General features: G+C 38.7%; 1 protein-coding gene across 24 annotated transcripts in view; it reads right to left on the bottom strand.

Annotated features, from left to right (window-relative positions):
• The window catches only part of NRXN1 (neurexin 1), a 1,176,176-nt gene that overhangs the window by 562,516 nt on the left and 598,395 nt on the right, over positions 1–15,265 (bottom strand). For all 24 annotated transcript variants that reach the window (XM_037806663.1, XM_037806673.1, XM_037806657.1 and 21 more), the window contains 3 exons: positions 12,800–12,922; positions 6,151–6,532; positions 4,740–4,930 (listed from right to left, as the gene is read on the bottom strand). In XM_037806663.1, the coding sequence (XP_037662591.1) occupies positions 4,740–4,930; positions 6,151–6,532; positions 12,800–12,922 (696 nt within the window). The remainder of the gene's footprint in view (positions 1–4,739; positions 4,931–6,150; positions 6,533–12,799; positions 12,923–15,265) is intronic.

The following is a 15,265-nucleotide window of genomic DNA, read 5'->3' as shown; positions in this document are numbered from 1 at the left end:
TCACTTTCCCTTACAAACTGAAAAAAAAAAAATCTAATAAAGACAGCCAAACCAATGATATCTTGCTTCCATTTTCAATGCTGTCTCCTGCTCTAAAGCTTAGCTCAAAGTCTTAGGCTCGTCTCTCAGTGTTTCCTATTTTGAGCAAATTATCTGAACGAGGCAAGTGGGCTATCAGATGTCATATGGGCTGAAAATACAAAGCTTGGACCCATTTAAAAATGATCAGGACTTTGAAACAGAAGGGTATCAGTGAAGTACTGCAGTAATGATTTGTCAAATGGCAACATTAAAGGGTAAAAAATGTGTGTGGGGGGGTGCATTTTATATTCAGGGTCAGAGAAGGTGGGTACCTGAATAATAGAGACTGGGTCTGAGGCCAAGAAGAAAAGATCAAGGATGCCATTTATTTTCAAAACTTTGCTCAGAGATTGCATATATTTGAAAAGAAAACCCTGTTTGGATTAGGGGCCTTTTAGAGGCTTGTTAACAGGGTAAACAATGGCAGGTGTTTGTCTTAGGGTGCGATTCAAGGAGGAATCTGAAGGTTAGAGGAGATGGCGTGGTGATGGTGGTAAGAAGGGGATGGACTGTGAGAGTTCAAAGCCCCTGAGGGACAAGAGATTTGGGGTCTGAGGGGATGAATAAAGGAGAGTGAAATGACAACGTGCTGCCTGGGCTGACCTAGATGTGGCCATACTTGAATTATTCACTTATACATAGTTGAGGGCCCTCTATCCTATGCACCTCAGAATATTTACTTTTTCCCCTATCAAGTTAGTTATTTATTCTCAGTTTGCTGAAGGTTAAGCTTGGGTAATGTCTTAACAAAGGGAACCCATGGAAGATGAGGACCGAAGATAATCCTCCCTCCCTGTGTTCTTGAACTAGGTTAAGGAATGAGCAAGACTGACTTCAAATCAAGTCCCTGGGTAATTCTGAAGATTAAATAAAATAACCTCATTTAAAGCCAGTTAACCTTGAGTAGGGATTTTCTAAATGTTAGCTCCTTCTCACATGTACACACATACAAAGCCATATTTGTCAAATGTAGGAGAACAAGGGAGAATTGCACCAATTCTCTGTCTCTCTAAAGGGGGCAGGGCTCAGAGCTCCACAATGAATGTAGAGCTGTGCTAGGAAATCATTCCAGAGAGCAAATTTATGCTGCTCCTTTCATTCTGTGTTGTGTTGTACATAATAGCCAGAGGGAATAAACACAAACAGCTGGAAAATAAGATGAAAGCAAACTGCATCAACAGGGAGTGACAAATAACCCCCGAGACTCCTGCAGTGTCACGAAAGATAGTTTGAACCAGGTCACCTACAAGCAATTTCTTGTTTTAGAGAAAGAGCATTGGACTACTGCCCATTTCTGACCATCTCCATCAGAGTCAAGGTGGGAAATGGAAGACATTGTCCCTAGCTTTCAAATTTCTACACTAATGTCCTGCCTGTGTAATGATAGACAGCCATGAACAAAGCCATACCTGACTACTAGGATAACCGTAAAATTTTAGGTGGCCGAAAACAAAGAAAGTCAGCCTCCCAGCACATATGAAGCACGAGAAATTTTTCCTCTTTTGTCACATACAGCAAGTTTTGTGGCCTTATGCTGCCCTCTAGTGTCTTTTTAAAGTACGGTAGCATAAGAAAGAATAATTCTGACTCATCCTCTTGAGCCCAGGACCAGAAAAACAAAAGTAAAATTCTAAAATAAAAGGAAAACCAGACTGTATACAAGATTTTTAAAATGAGTCAAACTTGACCTCAACCTAGATACTGAATTATATCAGGACTCTGAAACACACGGCATCCAGCTTAGTGAGTGCTCTTTAAAATTACAGATTTCCATCATTCCCTGCACCTCACTCTCAAATAGTTACTACTTCAGTCATACTAAGGTGGAATCCAGAAATCTGCATTTCACAAACCCTCCACATGATTCGAATGTAGTTAAGTTGGTTTACCTCACTTTGGAAAGAAACAGTTTGTCTCAATGACCTTGATTGGTGTGTGAAGAAATTAGGTAAAATAACCATGAAATAAAACATTGCCAAAAAGAGGCCAGCTTTCATTTTCCTGTATTCAGAGTGCCTGAATCCTGTGTAATTAGCATGCAAAGAATATCCAGTTCAGGGCAGAGTGAGTTTGTGTAAGAAGCTGGTATAAGAATTTAGTTACCCTAAATTCCAGCTGGTGTCCCTGTGGGAAGGAGATGCGTTGCCTAATTGTACTTACTCATCCTTCAGGCTCCCCTTAAATATGACTTTCTCAACAAGTCTTCCTGGACATCCCAGATTAATATCAGTTAACCTGATTCAGCTACAGAGCCCCTGCTCTTCTCTGCGCACTTACAGGCTCCCGTAGTGTGAGTCTTCTCCTTGGGACAGAAAGCTGTTCATTACAAGCACCACTCCCCTACCCTCTTTCCGACTGTGCTCTCCATTCCTAGCAGAGTCAGTGCTCAGTGATACTGGTCCTCCGACCAGCACCTACCAGACACATGCAAACAGGTGGTGACGATGGCAGGGAGGAGATGCTGGGTGCCACGTTCTCTCCTCTGTTCTCTGTAGCCAGTGGCACATGTAATGTGGGGTTATGGCTGCCCTTGGCTCTCGCATCCAAACCACAAACCCACAGACTCAGCCTCATTTTGGGAACTTGCCTTCACTTTTTGGCCTTGTCTAGTACATCACTAAACTCTCAGGAACTTCACAAGGTTAAAGGGAATAGTCATTAGTATAAAATCTCTTTGTTCACATGGGAAATCCATCTTGAATTTCAATTGTGTTAAAAAATAAAACACAAATTCACTCAAGTCAATATGTAACAATTTAATATTATATAATGGGCTATTTTCAAGTCAGAATTTTAGATTTTGCTTTCTTCATAGGAAAAGCCTTTCTTATATGCAGAGTAATGAAACACTCAATGTTGTCATGAAAATAAGCTCTAAGGGCTTAGATTTGTAAAGGTCACACCTGTCAGAAATAATCCCATATCAAAATCTATTACCTTTTTATCTTTTAATGAATAATAAGTAACGACGTACTTCTTAAGAGACAGCTCTAATTATCCAAAGAGATATAACCCACGTCCTTTGTACTGATTCTCTGCACCCTCAAAATATCAGTCTGAGCCAGCCACGAAAGGCTACTTTTCTGGCCATATCCCTCTCTGACATAGTATTCATAGTTTCTTGTGGAGTTCACTTATGCTTACTGAGGTCTCCTCCTATGCAAACAGGGTGCCATTTTGTGTTAGCCTGGTGGCCAACCTGCCTCACATACTGAATTCCACAATCTCTTCCTTTCCCTTGACAATTGCCCATGGTGTGTGCCAGGAGTGCCAATGGACCATGGTGTGTGCCAGGAGTGACAATGGCCCATGGTGCATGCCAGGAGTGCCAATGGCCCAAGGTGCATGCCAGGAGTGACAATGGCACAGGGCTGAAAATATACTCCATTCGCTCCAGTCGGACAGAAGAAAGGGAAGGAAATTTGCCTGTTAAACAACATTCCCTTTGATTTTCACTTTATTTTTTAGAGCAAAGCTATTAGATTTGAAGGCACAAACAGGATCTCCTTGAAGTTAACAACAGGCATGCTGGGAAGAAGGGAGAGGGCCATTACTACACATTCTGAGTGTTGGAGTAATATAGTTCCAGGACTGAAAGTATATTCTGCAATTACAAAAAGTGAACTGCTTTTCTTTCTTCTTTCACAGTATTTAGTAAAAGCGTTTTTCCTTAGAAAGCATTCTGTTGGATTTTCTTTCTCTGGTTCCCTAACTCCCCAATATATTCACCTTTTGAATCAAAGGGAAAGATCCCATCAGTAGAAATGAGCAGCTCTTTCCAAGCAAATGGTGACTGCAACGCCATCTGCAGGGCTTTGGGGGGAAGGGATCAGGATAGAGCAGGGGGCACAATGCAGAGGGACGTCGTCAGAACCCATTTTCTTTTTTCACTCTCCCACTGACTTAACCCAGGCAAGTCATTCAAACCTCAGATTTCCTACATGCATAATGCAGTGCAAAAAACACTTACCCCAGTGCCTCTGTAGGGTAAATGCAATGGGCTATGTGGATTTTTCTCAGTGAAGCGCAGAGGCCCATTTGAACAGAAACTTCTGTTATTTTCCCCTATTTTTGACATGTTTTCCAAGAATTTTGTCTTGCTCACTTGAGAAATCAAATATCAACAAGGAAGGAAAAGTCTGTTAAGACTTTCTTAGCAGCTGGTGAAAGAAAGAAGCATTCTCATGGGGGTGGGTGAAGGGGCTGGAGGTGGAAACACAAGGGTGTAAGCCTGATCAGACCCAGTAGGTCAGAAGGCCTGTAAGTACCAAAGAAACTTCATCAGGGCAAAAAAAACCTGATAAGCTTTAGAAGAAACTCCTTACATTGACTTTGAATCAACTGAAAACTATGGGACTGAGAAACTTGAAAATGCCTTCTTTTCTTTATGATTGCAAGACAAAGAATGCAATTTACTCACTCTTCAGATTTTAATCATGTTGTCATATATGTGTTCCTTCCTCATTAACAGAGAACAGAGTTTTGTGTGTTGTATTACTAATTATGTGCTAGACATTAAATTCTGTTCACTCTTTGCAGCAGGTGCACGAGCATACACACACACACAAACACATGCACACACATCTAAACAAGGATTTTCCATGTGTACAGAGACCATGTGGCATGATGCCCGTTTACTCCGACTTAGGTGTACTTACTCTTGAGATCTAAATTCCTGGCACCTGCCGTGATTTGCGTTGTGATTTTCGTGTCAATCTTTACAGTGTGGAGATTGCTGGTGTCTCTTGATATCATCACATTGTGCCACTGATTGTCATTGAGAGGTTTATTTGAGCTCCCTTTGATGAGGTTAGCACCATTTCCCAAATCAAACACATAATGTAAGTACCTGGAAGAATAATGAAAAAGTGGGAAAGTACCATCACTTTTTGAATTTTTGACAGAGTTCAGAATAGTTACCACATATGGAGATTCTTTCCCAGATGATCCCCTTCTTGATAGAAGTTGTAAGAGTGAGTTTCATAGAAGTTCAGTTAATAATGAAGTAAAAAAGAAAACACTACTCTGTTTCAACAGGAGGATTCTTCATTTTCTTCACTATATTAAAGAGTGAAAATTATTTTTAAAATCATGGTCTACATAACATCCCGAGACTTTGGAGGGGAAATGTCTTTTACCACACCTTACCTCTTTCCACCACTCCTTCCATCCTTGGCTAACCACACTGAACTGGTGACTCTTTGCAGCTTTTTGTGCCTGTTTTTCTCCTTCATCTTGAATGCCTGTTTCCATATCAGAAACCTACACTGCCCTTATCCTGCTAGACTCAGCTTAAATATTCACTCCCTATCCCACAGATTTTCCTAATTTCCCTGAGGGCTCTCTTACCAAAGTTTCCTAAGAGCCTTTGCACATGATCATCTTAGGGAACTTTCTATAGTGTTTTTCTGTTATATTTATGTGTTCACTTCCCTGTATCCCATAGGATTTTGTGATGGTGTGTGGCTGGGGCTGGGTGGAGACTGAGAATGTGCACAGGGGTGACAAATATATATCTTATATCCCTTTAGTGACTGGCCTACCACACACATGCAATAATATTCACTGAATAAATGCCTGGATCAATTAAAGAACATCAACTTTGCATCAGAATTGCAAGAAGATTCTATAAAAATATTTCTTTGTGAATTCTTCAAGAAACTCAGACACAGAATTAAGCTTGAGTTTAAAATGATTTTAGTGGAAATTAAGTAATGTGATTACTTGGCACAAATTAACTTACAAACTTTTTTCCTAGAAACCCATCTATGGAATTACATTGTGCACAGTCAGTAAATCCACATTTGAAGTGTAAGATTCATGGACCATCTACCATGAATTAGAACTTGATGTTATTTGTACCTCATATGTTGGAATACAGAGACAAAAGACTGCAGTGAATCATATTAACTATAGAAGATACCTAAGAGGTGATTTAAACAAATACCATCACCTTCCATCAATACCACTTCACAATCCATTGCATTCTGTTTAATGTACATTTTTGGAAATTTGAGATCCATTTTCCCAAAGTTTTATTTATTTGTTATTGAACTGACATATACTTACCCTTTAACTAATTCAACTACAATAAAGTCATTTCCATCCCCACTGTTGTATAGAATCAGTCCATCTAGGGATGTTGTCTTGAACTGGAAAAAAAGATGCATAGAAGTGTAGGCTTGCAATGTAGCTAAGGCAACATAGCTCGATTTGGTCTTGAAGGTGACAGGGTCTGCTATGATGTTCCTGAAGCCAAACCTGGCATTGAGCTCACAGTAATCTATGTCGCCATTTTTACACAAGTCAATGTATGCCATCCCGTTAAACGTCAGGCTCTGCAGGTGACCAATGAAATTGGAGGGGACAGAAGACAGGTATCGTCGTTCTGTGATGATGCCAGTCTCTATGTTATGGAACTCCAGCCTTGTATGATCACCTGCCATTTGACCTAAAAAAGACAATAATATATTATTATTTTCTCTATATGAAAGGCACTTTCAACTTTAGACTTCCATAACAATATCACATTTAAAATATAAGGACCCAAATACCCCCTTGATATTCAGATGCATATAATATAAGCACCTAGGTGCCTTTAAAGGGTTTTAATCCTAGTCCAAATTTAGCTCTTAACAAACATAATCCTCGTTAACCACAGTTACAGAATTTTTTTAATGTAGAGAAAGAAAAGAAGGAATGAAGTAAGGAAGGGAAGGAGGGGGGAGAAAAAAGGAAGATGGTAGAAGGAGGAAGGTGGGGATGGAAAGGAAGAGAAGGCAGAAGGAAAGACAGAAGGGGACTGTGGACAATAATCATCCTAAATCAGCCTAATAGAAAGTGATACATCCCAGCTTCATGGTTAGGAGATTTTTTCTTTATAAAGAACACTCCTATGGAAATAAAATGTGATTGTACATTCTTCTACACCCAGTCATAAAAGTGAAGAGCTGCTGCTGATTCTTCCAAAAATGAGAGATGATAATGTGTTTGAAGTTAAATATTTACTCTTTATCTTTCCTTTCCCTGCTGCCTAAGGCCCATAGTCTTTCCTCACACTAACATACTAATCACTTTGGAAGTTCTGTTGAATTCCTCTTGACCTATTCTAATTTCTTACACTTATGTTTTGGATAACCAAATTGGACAAAATATGCTAACTGAAGGCACTGCTCATTTTGAGAATGCCAGTGAAATTATCCCACTTTACGCAAGGTGAAATCTTCACACATCCTAGTGTGAGGCTCGGGTGCCTATTAATTCAGTGATTCACTATTCATCCCAGTTCCCCATCCCTCTCCACCATGCCACATTTCTCTGGCAAACTCTTTAAAAGCCAAATGCTATCCTATCTGTACCTCCAGTGTGGCAACTGTACCTACCTGCAAGGTTGAAGGTGACATAAAGAAAGATGTGACCTTGTTTTTCTAAATGGTAAAGCACAACACAACTATATGGTGTTCTTATCAATTCTAGTGGCTCACCCCTGGCATCTTGCTCTTATCTAATTAAACTGCCATTCATTTTCTTCTTCAACTTAAAATGGTCATTTATGTTGCAATCAAGTTCTTCCAGGTGCTAGTTTCCCTACCCAGTTTGGTATAATTGGAATATTTAAATAATTTACCCTATTCCATCATCCATGCTTCTAATGAAAATATTATTTAGATCCAGTCCTAGAATCAGCTCCTGAGAAAATGCACTGAAACTTCTTCCCAGGCATAAAAAAAGACTAAACACCCAGCCAGCTATGTGGGCCCCCTTCCACCAGTTTGAAAGATTTCCACTTCTTTAGTCAAGACAATAAAATATTAGATAACTTTATAAGGAAATGCACATAGATAATATATAAAAGGCATTGTTTTCATTGCTGTGCAAGAAAAATTGTTTACACACTTAGTTAATTGACTTTAATGATCATAAACTGATTGGTTTCAAAAACTCTCCCTGAGCTGCACTTAACTACTTAACTTTCAAACTCTCTTTACTAGATCTTGATTCTGTAACACCACTCCTGTCACCTTTTGGCATGTCCTCTTTTCTGCCTTGGATTTGTTCTGATTCTTTCTCTGCAAGCTCTTTTTTTTTTTTTTTTTTTTTTTTTAAACAAACAAACAAACAAACACACTGGAAACGAGTTTCTCTCCTTCCTACTCCCACCCCGTTTGTCTATCTGATATAAAAACATTGTTACATCCTTAGCAATTCTAGTTTGGGGTGTGACATCATTTCCCTCTCCTTCAGCTTTTCTTGTCCAGTAACCTCAGTAGTGCTCTGTGGGGAACTACCTTTTTGTTATAAATAAAATTAGTCTTTAATAATTCTCAAATAGAAAACTATAGAACCACAGGTAACACTGAATTAACAAGCTATATAGAATGAAGAACGTGAAAAGCTTAACAATTATCCCTTCTATGGATGGACTTTTAGATCCCCTTTTATGGATGATTTTTATCTTTTCTACTACATTATATTCTGAGTCTTAACTCTGAACTCCACCCCAATCCTGAAACTCATTTTTCTTATTAAAGGCTCTATTGATGGACCAACTTACAGTAAGCAAATATCCAGCAAAATTTTTATAATACTTCAAATTAAATATTCCCCCAAATGTTCAAGTTGTTGGCAACTTTGAAATAGGGAAAAGCATTTTGTTTCAAAGGACTGAGAAACTCAGTGACAGTGATAAAAATAGCATCATATCTGTTTTCCTTTCTCAAGGGAATAGTCTTTTTATGCAGAGCACAAACAATAAAAAGGTAGTAAAAACAGTTTTGAAGCAGCCATGGCCCACTTACAAGAAAAAAATCATTATGGCCCATAATCAAGAGCCTATTCTTTCTTTAATAATCATAGATATATTATATTGACAGTAATGGCAGATATGCCTGCTCATGAGGGCAGACTTAACATCTAAAAGCCGTTATCCACTGACTAAGAAAATATTAACTGCTGTCCTGTTCTTTATTTTTTTCCCCTCACATTTATTCCAGGGTTTAATTCTCTATAGTAATACAATCACCCCTACTATTGTATGTATAATATCTTGATTAGTTCAGAGGGAAATAAAAGGACTTGGAAGGTGAAAGATTTTTAAGGTTCCAATCATTTAAAAATGCATTGTCATTTCCAGATATTTAGCTGAAAAGTGTCCAGGGCATAGCAGATTGACAAAAATCTCCAAAAAGAAACAGCTATCAGAACAGGTTTCCTGGATGATATATTTGCATAGAAAATTCAATGTCTAAGTCATATCTTTTTACCAAAGACAGATAGGAAAATTAGTTATTTTAGGGTCAGCCTTGCTCTGAGTTGGGTTAAATTTCTCTTTCAGAATGAAACAATCCCCCAGCCTTACATCCATTTGTTAATTTGCTTAGTTACCGAGTGAGTCATTTATTTACGTGTGAGTGCTGTGCTGGGTGTTGGAGAAATAGTGTCGAGAGGAACCAACATGGTTACTGTCTTCACAAAACTCAAGATCTATCAGGGGAAGGCAGACAAAAAAAGGTAAGGAAATAATTAAACATATAATAACAAACCTTGGAAAAAAGTGATGAATTTAATGAATAGGGTATTAGTAAACATGGAATGGAGGTGGATGCTGGAGTTGATATTAAAGCTAGATTTGAAGAATGGAAAAGAAAGTCATGCCAAGAACTGGGCAAAGGAAAAGGTAAGGGGGAGGTAGAATCCAGGAAGGGGAGACAGATGAATAAAGCCTTTAGGGTGGGAAAGAGCTAGAGAGATATGGCTGGAGAGTAAAGCGAATGAGGGCAGCAGTTCAGATGAGGTCGGAAGGAAAGGAAGGGACCAGATCTCAGAGGTATTCTTTGATTGCACCAGGAGCTATTGGAGGGTTTTAAGCAAGTCTAAGCCATATCTCAGTGCATGTGTGTGTGTTTGTATGTGTTTAATCATTCTGATGTGTGTATAATAGATTGCAAAGGCTTGAACTAGGGTGGTTGTAGCAGAGATGTGAATAAATGAGCAAAATGAGATAATTTTGCAGATATAATCCACAGGATTTCCTAGTGACATGCAGAATGAAAAAGAGGTAAAAAATGATGACTCCCAGCTTTCCAGCTTGAATGCTGATAAACAGTGAATACTGTTCAACAAAACACATATACAGCAACATACATGCACATACAAATCACAAAATCCAAGAACTTTGGGATAGACCAAGTGATGAGCTGAAATCCAAGGATCACCCCTTACAGATCCCACATAAAGTGAATAGAACCCTTTGGCATTGCAGTTCTATGATATCTCTCCCTCCTTGGGCTTCACTGCTGACATCTGCTGTCCTCAGCACCCTAGGTGAGGTGCAGCCATTCCCAAGAACAACAACCTGAGTATGTACTGTCCCAGGTTCCACAGATATTTGGCTTATGAGAATGATTATAACTTAAAGATGTGGTTAAATCCAGGCCTTTGGATGAGGAATCTGTAATGCTTTCCTTTAAAAAGTTTCCAGGTCAGGGATTTCTGACTTGCTGTAAAATTTAGTAAGCCCCCTCCCCCCACCATTGCTTTTCTGATTCGTGGGTGGCTTGAAATGGTCACTACAGTTTTTGAAGAAAAAAGTAATCCTATCCAAATTTTAGCATCAGTGACAAATTTGCATTGCTACCTTCGGAAACCTCTTCTATGCTATATAAACCAAGGCTGATTTTTATTTATCATGAACTATTGGTTTTCATGATATCTTTGACAAAATGTAATCCCTCAAATATGAATCACCCTGATAAAAACCCATCAAGTAAAGGTAAATTACTATAAAAAAAAATAGATTGTCTTTAGCCCTGACCAGCAAGATGCAGGGAGCAAGGGGAAAGAAAGAGGTGAGGTGGGGCATGGGGGGTGGGGGTGGGGTGGGTATCCTTCATACAGGTCAATTATCAATGTTTACTTGCTTGCATTCCCATTCATCTTTAAACTCTGAACAAGAGAATGCTGGTTTCCACCACTGAAAAATTTCCAACTCCCACAGAGCAGAGGGTAGAATATAATTTTTGCTCTAAGGTCCTGGTGATTTTCATAAAAAGTAAATGGGAAAGTAAGATAGAATGCTAGTTTATGCCCTTTGCTGTTCCTTCATCTCTAAGAATGCAGCCAAGCCTAATGCAACCATGCCTAAAAATCTGCTGGAAACAAAACCTTTCTCAGTCTTTTGTGAAGACCATAAACCTTCCCCCTCCCCCAAAAAAGCAAAACACAAAACAAACCTAGTTCTCTTCTCAGTTTGGGTACCAATGGCATGTCAATGAAACACTTGTCATTGAGCTTCAGTTTTCTCATCTGTAAAATGGAACTATGTATTCCCTACCTATTTGATCAGGCTGTGTGAGATCTGAGAAGATTGAAAGATTGAAAATATTCCACTGGGCTTCTCACAAGTGAGAGGACAAGCAGCTGTTTCTTCCTGACCTCTTGCACATGACCTTTACTGCGCCTTTTCCACCTCTTTTGATAAAACTCAAATTGCCCTAAAAATGGCTGCTAATCCTCAAAACCAGTTTCTTCCTCTTCCAAGAACTGTCTTCGGGCAAATCTTGCTCGACTTCCACTGACTTCCTCCTGCCAAAATCCTGTAAATATTCTACCTTCCTTCTTTAAGTTTCAACAGCTCCTCTGGAGACTTCCCATTCTTGGCAATTTTGGATAAGTGCTTATGTCGACAGCTTGCTGGCTGATTTTCTTCCTCAGAGGATAAAACGGACCAGTTGGAGAGAAGGAATACAAATTACTGAGCTCCACCCCAGACCTTCTGTGGTGTGAGGCTAAGGAATTGGTCCTTTTTAAAGTCCTTCAGATGATTCTGATTCAAAGTAAATTTTAGGGAACATGCAGAAAAAAGTTTTGGAAAACTATAAAGGACTAATCGAATATAGAGTATTAAGAGACTTATGAGTTTGTAGTTTGCTTCATTTGACTCAGGAATAATTCCTTCAAAAGTTAAAATCCCACACATGATATTTCTCCATTAATAGGCTTGACTGTTCTCTGGGCATGGGAACCTCCTTTGGAGTGGGTATAGTATAGAAATTCACCACTTCACTTGGACCATCTTCTGTCTTGTGCTAAAATACATGGATGTGTATTTTAAAAAAGAAAAAAAGAGCTAATACATTAGCAGGTCTTGTGCTTGGAGTTACTTTCATCAGAGAGGCTGAAGGTACATTGATTCCCCTTCCATTCGATTTCTCCATGTCTCCAGGGTTCACCTCAGTTAGACAAACCAGGAATTGAACTTCACATCCTTAATACTAGAGTTTAATATTAATTGAGCAAAATTGCCAAAAATGATCTATTATAGCTTAAATTTGAAAAAACAGTTCACATGACTCGATGCCAGTACATCTACCAATCTGCCTAGAAGCTCAAAGGTTGAACCTGATGCCATTGATCACCAACAAGTATAAGAAAAAAAGGAACTGAACAGAAATTGATATCCAAACAAAGACGTCAATCTTTTATGAGGCCCTAAGATCTTCATCAAGCTGCAAAATTAAAATATATTAAAAATGTTGATCATTTGGGGGAGAGGCACCTAACAAGCTATTTATTAAACACAATTGTTACTAGAAAAATTGGAAGAAGGAAAATGAGCTGTGTGTATCATTATGCACCAGACTTGGTTTTGAAGTCCACCTGCAAGAGATGAGAAACTCTGAAGCTTGAGAATAAGAAAAGGCAATGGGGATAAGTTTACCTGTCATGGTTTGTTGGTCATCCACCGTTAACTTTAAACTTTTTCCTCGGCGAACCACACGCACTGTGTGCCATTCATTATCATTGAGGTTATATCCAGCAAAAAGGGTCTCGGGACCTTTGCCTGTAGAATATGCCAAACAGTCATTATGGACACTCAGAATCAGTCAAACAAATGAACCTCACAGAGAAAGAGCGAGAGAAAGAGACAAAGAAGAGGGGAGAGGGAGGGAGAGGAAGAAGAGAGAAACAAATGAGAAGAGAGAGAAAGAAGAGAAAGAAGAGAGACTGGCTGGACCAATTTTCAAGCCCATTAGAGTCATAGCAAGCAAGAAAATGGCAAATTAAGAATTTTTAACACTATGTATTGATCTAAGAAAAGTGAATGAACCTGCTGTCATAAATAGGCACAGTCAATATGGCAATGGGAAACCTCCCAAATTTACCCACATTTTTTTGTTAAGGCAGTTCTCTGACTTCTGCAGTTACCACTTTCTAGTTAGCAAACTGGCTAGCTATCATGTAAACATGGACATGGGGAGAAATCTGATCCTGGGTCATTAGCACACTATTTCCAGTGGGTGGACAACTGTGTGATAACTGTTCTTCAGCTTTTACATTGTGTAGCTTCAATGACTCTCAAGTTCTTAAGTTCATTTGCCTCCTAAATTTACAGAAGTTTCTGTCTAACAACTGAGTATAGAAATCTCCTCAGAATTAATGTGATCTATATGTTGCAAATCTCTGTGATTCTGTGAAGGCACAAAAAAATGAGTATAGGTAGAAGTATATGCTTGTAGGTCATGTAAAAAAATCACAGAGAAAAAAAGGCCAACTGTTGTGTGGGAAGGAAAATAGTGAGATTAAAGAGAAGAGGGCAGAGTTCCCAAGTTAATGGCCAAAACAAAGAGGGCAAGAAGTGGACTAACTGAGAAAGTAACTGCCAATGAATCTATGCAAACCTATTCAAATGTCACTTAACTTGGTTTAGAAAAGACATTGTATCATTTCAGATACTTGTATTGTGGAAATTACTGAAATGACAAATTCAGACTATATTCCTCTTCAACTTAAAAACAAAACAAGTGGTTAGGACTAAGGAAAATCAGACTAAAGGGTAAAAGATGATATGGACAGTGTGTTAAACTTCAGGTTTTGTATGAGACCAAAGGAAGAGATGTTTATTTGGTGGAAAAGCTATATTTTCTGTAGCACACTATATAATTTAACTTATATGGTCAATTTATTCATTCACCATAACTACATGGAACTGTGAACAGGGAGTGAGATCTGGTTGGTTTGTACAGGTTAGTATGAAGCCCAAATATATCCCAGAGTAATTTAGGAAGAGAATAAAATAGTATTTAGAAAGCCCCCTGAGGGACTGGGGGAAAATGTGGAAATACTAAACTTCCCCACCTGGGGAATTCCTTATATTCTCGCAAGCATTGGGGACTACCAATTCAGTAGGCTGAGCCCTCGATCTTGGGGCTTGCTCTTATGAAGCTTCTTGCTGCAAAGGAAAGGCTAAGCCTGCTTATAATTGTGCTTAAGAGGTACCCCCAGAGAACCTCTTCTGCAGCTCAGATGTGGCCTATCTCTCTAAGCCAATTCTGCAGGCAAGCTCACTGCCCTCCCCTCTACGTGGGACACTACTCTCAGGGGTGTAAATCTCCCTGGCAACATGGGACATGACTCCCGGGGATGAGCCTGGACCTGGCAATGTGGGATTGAGAAAGCCTTCTTGATTAAAATGGGGAAGAGAAATGAAACAAAATAAACTTTCTGTGGCTGGGAGATTTCAAATGGAGTTGAGAGGTTATTCTGGAGGTTATTCTTATGTATTACATAGCTATCCCTTTTTAGTCTTTAGTGTATTAGAACAGCTAAAAGGAAATACCTGAAACTGCTGAACTGCAATCCAGTAGTCTTTATTCTTAAAGACGATTTTATAACTATATAGCTTATACGGTGTCCTGTGTGATTGAGAAAATCTTGTGGCTTACACTCCCTTTATCCACTGTATGGATAGATGAGTAGAAAAATGGGGACAAAAAGTAAATGAATAGTAGGAGGGGATGGGGCATATTGGATGTTTTGGGTGTTCTTTTTTAATTTTTAATTATATATATTTTTTGGAGTAATGAATGTATTTAAGGGTTGACTGTGGTGATGAATGCACAACTATATGATGACACTGTGAACAACTGATTGTACATTGTGGATGATTGTGTGGTATGTGAATACATCTCAATAAAATTGCAAGGGAAGAAAAACAAAGCAAGAGGAAATTTTAGCTTTTAATATAACTGGAAATTTTTCTTTAAGAATTAAGCATTTCAACTAATCAAAATTATGATTCATTGATAAAAAAATGAAAAAGTTTTAAAGATACTATATTTTGTGATGGATTTCACTCTGTTCTTCAAGTATTAAATCTTGCTGGTGCATTAAAATGATGAAGGAC

The sequence above is a fragment of the Choloepus didactylus genome, chromosome 17 (assembly GCF_015220235.1).
Source record: "Choloepus didactylus isolate mChoDid1 chromosome 17, mChoDid1.pri, whole genome shotgun sequence".
In the NCBI taxonomy this organism is placed as follows: Eukaryota; Metazoa; Chordata; class Mammalia; order Pilosa; family Megalonychidae; genus Choloepus; species Choloepus didactylus.
The sequence above is the reverse complement of the archived record's forward strand: the minus strand, read 5'-3'. Positions and strand labels throughout refer to the sequence as shown.